At 43.2% G+C, this 9,858-nt stretch overlaps 1 protein-coding gene across 3 annotated transcripts in view; it reads left to right on the forward strand.

Annotated features, from left to right (window-relative positions):
• Positions 1-3,899, forward strand: part of LOC121922968 (zinc finger protein 345-like) — a 15,083-nt gene extending 11,184 nt beyond the window's left edge. For all 3 annotated transcript variants that reach the window (XM_042452982.1, XM_042452980.1, XM_042452983.1), the window contains exon 3: positions 325-3,899. In XM_042452982.1, the coding sequence (XP_042308916.1) occupies positions 325-2,150 (1,826 nt within the window). In that variant the 3' untranslated portion in view covers positions 2,151-3,899. The remainder of the gene's footprint in view (positions 1-324) is intronic.
• The last annotated feature ends 5,959 nt before the right edge of the window (positions 3,900-9,858 follow it).

Consider the following 9,858-nt stretch of genomic DNA (forward strand, 5'->3'; position numbering starts at 1 on the left):
TCTAGTGCAACATTGTGGTCAACTTTCATCAGAACTTGACCATAGAGTCACATTGGAGAACCTAGAAATGTCTAGAGAGGTGTTCTTTCTAGGAATCTCTAGGTCCTCCAGAGAGATTCTGGGCAACTTCTGCTGGAAATAATTCATTTCAATAGGGTTCACTATAATCCATAGTTTCACGTTTCCACAATAAATTCAGGAACGTATCCCCTATAGATACAGGAGTAATATTGTATAGTTGTTTTTAACAGCAGCTAAACAGTAGTCGCTGTTCCATTTCTCAGCTGCATTTTTTGACCAGGTATTCCTTTGTCATTATTTCAGACTATGGGGAGGATTGCCCTCCTTCTCCGAAGCCATGGCAGATGTCCTCAATAGCTATCAAGGTAGAAGTGAAGGAGGAGAACATGGAGGAAGAAGAAGAAGAGGCAAAGAGGCAAGAGGAAAACGAAGCAGGGTATGGGTGGAATATGGCCATTCCCGGGCAGGCTGATAACCTTTTTCAAATCCCAATCCAGCAAGAGCTTCCCAAGGAAAAGAGTGAGCGTCCTTCACGTAGGAGAACATTCCCTACCAAGTTCAGCCTTGACTCAGATTGCAAAAGCCATATAGAAGAAAAACCACACATATGCCTGGAATGTGGGAAGAGTTTTAGTCATAGCCATAGTCTTACTGTCCACCAGAGAATTCACACTGGGGACAAACCATTTGAATGCATGGAATGTGGAAAGCACTTTAATCAGTTCTCACACCTTACCTCACATCAGAGAACCCATACAGGCGAGAAACCCTATAAATGCACGGAATGTGGGAAGAGCTTCAGTAGTAGGTCAAGCATTTCTTCACACCAGAGAATTCACGCAGGAGACAAGCGCTACAAGTGCTTGGAATGTGGAAAGACCTTTCAACGGAGTGCGCACCTTTCTAGTCACCAGCGAATCCACACTGGAGAAAACCGGTGTAAATGCTTGGCGTGTGGGAAAGAGTTCAGTCGCAACCGAAACTACACTCAGGAAAAACCAAGCATATGTTTGAAATGTCAAAAGAACTTTCAGAGTAGCGGAAAGCTCAATTCAGGTAATGGTGTTGAGACGTTCACTGACGGCACGCAACCACAACAGAGCACTGACATAAAGAAACCATATAAGTGCATGGAATGTGGAAAGTGCTATGGTGATACTACAAGCTTTACGAGACACCAGCACATCCACAGGGGAGAGAAACCTTATAAATGCTCAGACTGCGGAAAGACCTATGCTTGGAAGGCAATCCTCATTAAACATCAAAGGATCCACACCGGAGAGAAGCCATACAAATGCATGGAGTGTGGCAAGACCTTCAGCTTTTCCTCAAGCCTTGCTTCGCATCAAAAAATCCACACTGGCGAGAAACCGTACAAATGCATGGAATGCGGGAAGGATTTCAGTCATAGCACCGGTCTGATTCAGCATCTGAGGATCCACACGGACGAAAAACCTTTCACCTGTTTGGAATGCCAAAAGAGTTTCAGGAGCAGCACAAAGCTCAATTTACACATGAGAGTTCACACTGGGGAGAAACCATATAAATGCTTGGAGTGTGGAAAGAGCTTCAGTTACAATGCTTACTTACGTTCACATAAAAGAATCCACACTGGGGAGAAACCATACGAATGCTTGGAGTGTGGGAAGACCTTCCACCAGAGACCGCACCTCGTGTCCCATCAAAGAATCCATACTGGGGAGAAGCCGTACGAATGCTTTGAGTGCGGAAAGACCTTTAGCCAGAGCTCGCATCGTAACCTGCACCAGCGAGTGCACACAGGGGAGAAACCTTACAACTGCCTGACATGTGGAAAGACCTTCAGTAATAACAGAAATCTTACTTTCCATCACAGGACCCATACGGGGGAGAAGCCATACAAGTGCTTCGAGTGCGGGAAGTGCTTCAGTCAGAGCTCAAGCCTTCGCATCCATGAAAAAATCCACACAGGGGACAAGCCGTACCATTGCTTTGAGTGTGGAAAGAGATTCAGCTGTAGCTCAAGCCTCATTTCTCATCAGAGAACCCACACAGGAGATAAACCGTATAAGTGCTTTGAGTGTGGGAAAAGCTTTGGTCAGAGTCAGGGCCTTGCTATGCATATTAAATTTCACAGGGAAAAAATGTAGATGTTCTTGGAGGCTTTTTGAGGAGGGAAAGGCTTCTTCTCATGGAGTCTGTACGGGAGAGGAAGGGGGAGCACACTGAACATGTCTGAGCATGAAAAGAGACCAAAAAGGGGAGAGCAGATAAGCCTGCCTCACCAGCCAACTCCAATATGCTAAAGGAGCATAACTTTTTTAAAGTTTGACCACCTAAATGGAAATCCTAAGAATGCTAGATGCTGGTGAAAGAACTTTTCATCCCTAGAAGCATTTTGAAGGAAGTGTTGGTGTGATCATTAGAAAGTTTAAATGTTTTTTTGTTTGTTTCCTGGACCTAGTTGGTTCATTTCACACGTGCATATTGTTAGTTGGGAAGAAAATGTTTGCTGAAATGTGTTAAACTGTGCTCTCTCTCTCTTTCTCTCTTGTTGTGGACAAGTGTGGTGTAGGAACCTTTCCCTATTCTTTCCACATTATTTCGCCTCTGGTGCCAATTTTTCTGTTAAAGAACTAATGGCTGAGAACACATTCCTAGGTATATCATTACTTAAATATGGTTCTCATGTCCCAGTCTTCTCCAAGCTAAACATACTGAGATCTTTTGGTCGTTCCTTATAAAGCTTGATTTTTATTCCCTGATTGTTAAATTGTTGTCCATTTTGGCCTTTGTTCTCTGGACGTATTCCTTCTGGAACTATGGTGCCCAGAACTGGTATTACTCTAAGTGAGGGCTGAACAGAGTAATATGTTGAGAGAGTAGTCAGGGTTTGGACAGTTTTATCAATTTGCCTGGGCCAAATAAAACATCCTTCCCCTGTTCCTGCAGGAATTTTGAGGGGGAAAGTGGGATATAAATAAATATAATAATAATGACAACAATAATTGTATACTATTTTAACTGGGTTATTGTTTTTTCAAAAAGTTTTGTAAAGTTTTAAGAGTTTTTTTTTATCTTGTGAGCCACCTTGGGAGAAAGGCGGCATAAAAATGAAATAAATCATCTACATCATCAGCCCATACAACACAGGCCCAATCTCCAGTTCTGGTGCAAAGTGTCCAGACAAAGTCCCGCCATGCCGTATGGACCATTACACCAATTTTTAAAAACTCACCATTTGCTCCTGTTCTTCCGGAGCATTCCAAAGTGACAGTGGGTGGCTGTTTACAATGCATTCTGTTGTGCCACCCAGTGCTGCCATGGATTGCTCGCTCGCTCACTCTTAGGTCAGAATAAGGTGCCTTGCCACATGATCAACGCTGGGCACCTCATTCTGATCTCAGAGCGAGCGACCCACAGAGATGGCACCATGTGGCTTGTGAGCAGCAGCCCGGCACCTCATTCTGATCTCAGAGCATGATCCATGCTGATGGTGCCAGGCAACACAGCAGGACATACAGTCTGCCCTCAGCATATGTGCCCTCACTGTACTCAGTTTTAAGCTTCCATGGACGGCAAACGGCAAGGGACACAATGGTGCACACGCAAGTGGCATGGGGGAGCGTGCTGCCATTGTAAACAATGGGACTCCAGCATATGCAAAATTTGTCTTACACAGGGGGGTCCAGAACACATCTCCCATGTATGGCAGGGGCAAACTATGTACAACAGCTGCCTGATTGCAACAAAGTGCCCAGAAGTCAGGGCAGCTTCAGGGTCATAGAATCATAGAGTTGGAAGAGGCCACAAGGGTCATCAAGTCCAACCCCTGCCATGCAGGAACTCACAATCAAAGCATCCCCAATACCAGCCTCTGTCTAAAGACCTCCAAAAGAGGAGACTCCACTACACTCCAAGGGAGTGTGCTACATTGTCGAACAGCCCTTACTGCCAAGAAGTTCCTCCTAATGTTGAGGTGGAATCTCTTTTCCTTGCATCCATTGTCCCGGGTTCTAGTATCTGAAGCATCAGAAAACAAGCTTGCTCCTTCTTCAATATGACATCCCTTCAAATATTTAAACAGGGCTATCATATCACCTCTTAACCATCTCTTCTCCAGGCTAAATACCCCCAACTCCCTAAGACATTCCTCATAGGGCTTCATGGTTTCCAGGCCCTTCACCATTTTGGTGGCACTCCTTTGGACACGCTTGTTTCTTAACATCCTTTTTAAATTGTTTTGCCCTGAACTGGACACAGTATTCCAGGTGTGGTCTGACCAAAGCAGAATAGAGTGGCACTATTCCTTCCCTTGATCTGGACATTATACCTCTGGTTCCTGGACTGCCTCCCCAGGGATACCAAAATCCTTGTACTGTATACTCAAGTCCCATTCAATACAATGGCACAGAAAAATGGTATCCCTTGTACAAAATGGAAAAATCAAGATTTGCTTTTTGGGATTTCTATATTCTTAAAGAATTTTCAAGCTATGGATACTTGAATCCGTGGATAAAAAAAATCCATGGATATATAGACAAGAGAGAGAGAGAGAGAACGAGCATGGTGTAGTGGTTTGAACATTGGAGTATGACTCTGGAGAGTAGGGTTCAGATCACGGCTTGGCTATGAAAACCCACTTGGTGACCTTGGACTAGTCACAATCTCTCAGCCTCAAAGAAGGGCAATGGCCAACCCTCTCTGAACAAATCTTGCCAAGAAAACCCCATGATAGGGTTGCCATAAGTCGGGAACGACTTGAAGGTACACAGCAATGGAGGGAAAGAGAGAGAGATTAGCTATATCCTTCTTGGATGCAGGGCAAACTTGGTTTGCTTTTTTACTGTATGTGCATGTATAAAATTATTTATATATAGTAAATTAATTTTACTCTATTTACTAAATCAATAATTTAATTTATAACCCACCTTTCTCTCAGCCTAGTGCCCAAAGCAGCTTGCAAACGATTAAAACAAAGTGCAGCTAAACATCCTGTTAGGACAAAAGTTTATTAAAACCAAACCTATTTATATATTTTTTAAAAGTTAAACTAGTTTAAAACATAATAAAGAAAGATAACAGTGAAGCACTTCATATGAAAAACCTCCTCTATCACATAAATTAAGAGCCAAATAAAAAGGCCTTATTTTCTGATGGAAGAAAGAGAGCAGAAAAGCAGCTCTCCAAATTGGAGCAGTCACTGAGAAGGCCCAGTTCCAGTTCCTCGTCAAAAGATAATAGCTTTCAACAGCCATTCCTTTTCCTTTCTCTGGGAGTTTGATTACTTGTTCGGTTTCCGTAAAACTGAAGCATTGATACAAGAATGATATTCTCTTTGAGGAGCTCATAGTTTGAAGTCCTTGGAAGTTCAAGATAATGACTCTTATCTGCCTCTCTTTCCTTTTCTCCATCTATTACGGGAAACATACAAAACTCAACCACACCAGCTCAGGCTTCCTCCATGTGATAAAATCTACTAAACAGCTTAAGACAGGTAAAACATACGTCTTAAAGGTGGAAGGTATCCTTCAAGGACTTTGTTGTACATAGTAGGAATATGGCTCGGGAGAGAGATTGTTCCCTTTCTATTTAGAGATCGAGACTTCCACACCTTTCTGGAGGAAACACTAATGTTTGGCTAAAGGATAAGTTGGAGAACCTCCTGGAAGAAGATGAGGGATCCACAAGGAACCTTTGTCCTGTTGTGGGCTTGTAACAAAACAGTGTCTCCTGATAACACAAACGATGATGGGGACTGATGAACAAATTGCTACTCTAAACAGAAAAATATATCTTTTGATAACGTCTTCCAAAAAGGTTGCCTGCAAATATTTGGAAGGGGCAGATTCAACAAGAAAATCCATGTTGTCAAGCTTTAAGGAGGAGGTTGGTCCAAGTGGGCTTCCAAAACGGTCAGCTGTGATGGTTGGCACCTGGATAGTTAGTTGGTGTTATGTGCCTTGAAGTTGACTCTGGCCTTTGGTGACCCTGTCCTTGGATTATCTTGGCAGGATTTATTCAGAGGAACGTTTGCCATGACCTTCTTTTGAGGCCAAGAGAACTTGAGTTACCAAGATTGCTCAGTGGTTTCCATGGCTGAGGAGGGAATTGAACCTTGGTCTCTAGGAGCCCTAGTCCAACACTCAAACCACCACATCAGGCCGCGTCTCTAAAAGTGAATTGTGATAACCCTGTCCTATGGCTTTCTTGGCAAGATTTCTTCGGAGGGAGTTTAGCCTTGCCTCCCTCTGAGGCTGAGAGAGTGTGACTTGCCCAAGATCACCCAGTGGGTTTCCAAGAGTGAGAGTCCTAGTCCAGCACTCAAACAATTGCTAGTTTTCAGCTGCCAATGAAAGGCATGTTATTCTGAACTGTGCAACTGGACATGGCAGTTAAATCAAGTAAGAAGGTGAATTTGCTTGATCTTGTAAACATCTTTTCCTTCTAAAGAGAACATCAGCCAAAGGAGTGCTGCGGAAAGACTTTTATTATCACAGCAACTAATGAGATTGTCTCCATCGCACTTCAATTCATATTTTTTTAGATGGATTTGGTGCAATCGTCTGATGAAGAAAATAGTTACCTACTGGTAACAAATGCAGATGACCTGCAGTGTTTTCTGCTGTTGAACGTTCGTTCGCATCACTTGGTTGCAGAAGGAGAGTTACTAATGTGTCCTTGGCGATAGAAAGAGACATCTTCACAGTGGATCTCGACTTGCCTACAGCTTCAGATTATAATAACTATTTAAAATCTGTGTAGTTTTTATAGAAGCTGTTTCCTGGACTACTGGTGGGCGGGCGAATTAAGTCTATGGATATCTGCTTTGAACAATAATTCAAAAGATTTGAAATCTTTCTGCAGGGGATGGATCGACTGGACACCTTTTTATTTCTTCTGCAGGATATTTGCGTCGGTGCTTTGCCAGCTCTTAAAAATGAGGTTCCCGTGCAAGAGCAAGTTGGAGACTTAACCTTAATTTTGGTTGAGGTTCTGGGAAGACATTCAACAAAGTAACTGGTCTGAGACTGACTATTTGCAGACATTTGTACATCTTTAGGGTCTGTTGTATGTGTGTATGTATATATATATATTTAATCTATCTATTCCTGTGGTTTCAGATTTGCTTCTCCTTGAAAATTTCTTTGAAGGGAAATATTAGAATCAGGCAATAGAAGCTCTAATATTTTATTATGTGGGAATTTTACTGCTAGGATAGGGTCAGAACGTAAATAGCTACCTCAAAAAGGCACAGTTAGTATAGAGGATTAATGATCTCTCCCGCAGACCTCTTCGAATATGGTGCTGAATAAACAACTGGGGGTGAGGGTGGGGGTTCTTTCGAACATAGCACTTTCATTTGGTTTCTATAGCTTTCAAGGTACTGATTAGGATAATTCATGGGGATTTTACACCTTTTCAAGTTCTAATGATGTTTGATTTATACCTTCAGGTGTTGTTTTCACTTTGTTCATGGGTTTGTTCCTTTGATATGCTCAATTAATGGGCATCCAGTTGTCTTGTATGCTGATGATGTGCCACTTATGTTCTCTGCTGAGATTGGCTTTAAAGGAATATTGGTTGTCTGTTTCTCTTGGGTAGTGTGTCTACATTAGTGATTTACTCCAAATTCCTTCTGGGTTCACTGCATCCAGGCCCCCAAATCACCCTCGTGGTGCCCACACTGATTCTGGGCTTCCTCCCTTCACCCCCATTTCAGTAACTCCCCTTTCGCTGTGGGTTTTCAGCTCTCTTCACAGTGACAATGGCAGCTGTCTTTTCACTTGTGGTCCCTGCAAGCTGCCACTGTTGTGTATCTGAGGCCAATATCAATAACCTCAGCAGTGGTGCCAGGGAAAGAATGGGAACTGTGGCAGTCACCCATGGTTCAAAGAGAGCTGAAAACTGACAGCAAAAGAACAGGTAAGCAGCAAATTTAGGGGACAGGTAATTCGGAGTCAGAATACTTCTGAGATATCCTGTAGTATTCTGTCAAGTGTAGACCCACCCTTGGTTAGGTCTTGAAAGGTGCATTTCAGTGTAGTTTTAAGAGATGCTCTATGGATAGCGGCGGTTATTTTAATTTTTTCCACATTTACATGTCATCGGTTAGTAGTCCCTGCACTTAATATATTCCACGAAAAAGTAATGGGCATGGAGATGAAATTTGGGCATGAGGTGAGAAAGTGCTTCTTTGGATTGAAACATTCCAGAATAACATGGCAAGGAGAATCCTGGTTCTCCTCAAGTGTACTCTCTCATACCTCGAAGGATAGAGGCAGGGTTGTCTTCCATTACTGCAAAAGTTCACAGGAGATGAAGGCTTTCATGGTCGGCATCCATAGTTTTTTGTGGGGTTTTTGGGCCATGTTCTAGAAGAGTTTATTCCTGGCATTTCTCCAGCATCTGTGGCTGGCATCTTCAGAGAATGCTGTTCTCTGAAGATGCTAGCCACAGATGCTGGTAAAACATCAGGAATAAACTCTTCTAGAACATGGCCACATAGCCCAAAAACCCCACAAAAAACTATGTTTATAGGAGAGTTCGATCCTGTAGAAAAAATGCAGTTTGGTCCCATTTTAAGTGCGTTAGCCCTATCCTATAAAACCCTGGGATGTTTAGTTTTACAAGGTCTTTAGCCTTCACTAGCAGAGAGTGCCTCACCAAAGTACAAATCCCAAATTTCTGTAGGATGGAGCCATGGCACTGAAAATGATGTCAAGCTGCATTATTTCTACAGTGCACCCATAGTTAAAATGTTTTTTAAAACTCCACAGCCTCTCAGAAGAGCAGTTTAGCTAAATCTTGTGATTGGAACTCTAGGAGAGGAGGGAAAGCATGCAAATGTACTGTTCTTTATCTTGCAAACACTCTCTGCCCTTGTTGGAGAATATTGATTCTTGGAAAGCAAATCTTTCCATATCTGTATCCATCCATCCATCCATCATCCATGGCAGTATCCTTAATAGGATGCCAGTGAAGATACTAGTCTGTTTCTTCATTCAGACTTCTCCCTTTCCGTTCCAGGCTGCTCCCATGTTATGTTGGTGACCAAAATCAGCCATAAAATTAGTTTGCGCAGGTGGTCTACAGCAGATGAAAGCATCCTGGTCCTTCTGCTGTTGGGTTCTAGCATCCCCTGTCCACAAATGGTAGAACTGGCCCCTTAAACAACAGATTGCATTCAAATCATCCCAGGGTCATAAAAATATAGAATCACAGAACTGGAAGAGACCCCAAGGGCCCTTCTGCCATGCAAAAATACACAAAACACCCCTGAGAGATGACCATCCAGCCTTGGTTTAAAACTCCAAAGACGGAGACTCCACCACTTTCTGAGGGAGTGTGTTTCACTGTCGAACAGCCCTTACTGTCATGATGTTCCTCCTAATATTGAAGTGGAATCTCTTTTCTGTAGCTTGCATCCATTGTTCCGTGTCCCATTCTCTGGAAGAGTAGAAAATAAGTTTGCTCCACCCTCAATGTGACACCCCTTCAAATTTTTAAACAGGGCTATCATATTACCTCTTAACCATCTCTTCTTCAGGCTGAACATACTCAGCTCCCCAAGTCACTCCTCGCAAGGCATGGTTTCCAGACCCTTCACCATTTTGGTCATCCTCCTCTGGACATCCCACAGCCAGATCAGGGTCCCTAACCTGGGACATAAGCCCCCTACACAGATTGAGGCAACTGGAAGAAGCAGCTCTGGGGTTCTGCAAGAACCAAAGCAAGGAGTCTGAACTGCAGTTTGACCCACTTCCACTCCCACAGAGCCTCAAAATGACACTTCTACCCAGATCATTCCAGGGTCAGCATGCCATATCTCCATAGCTGGATATGGGTCCCCTGACC

Source organism: Sceloporus undulatus, chromosome 2, assembly GCF_019175285.1.
Source record: "Sceloporus undulatus isolate JIND9_A2432 ecotype Alabama chromosome 2, SceUnd_v1.1, whole genome shotgun sequence".
NCBI classification, from domain to species: Eukaryota; Metazoa; Chordata; class Lepidosauria; order Squamata; family Phrynosomatidae; genus Sceloporus; species Sceloporus undulatus.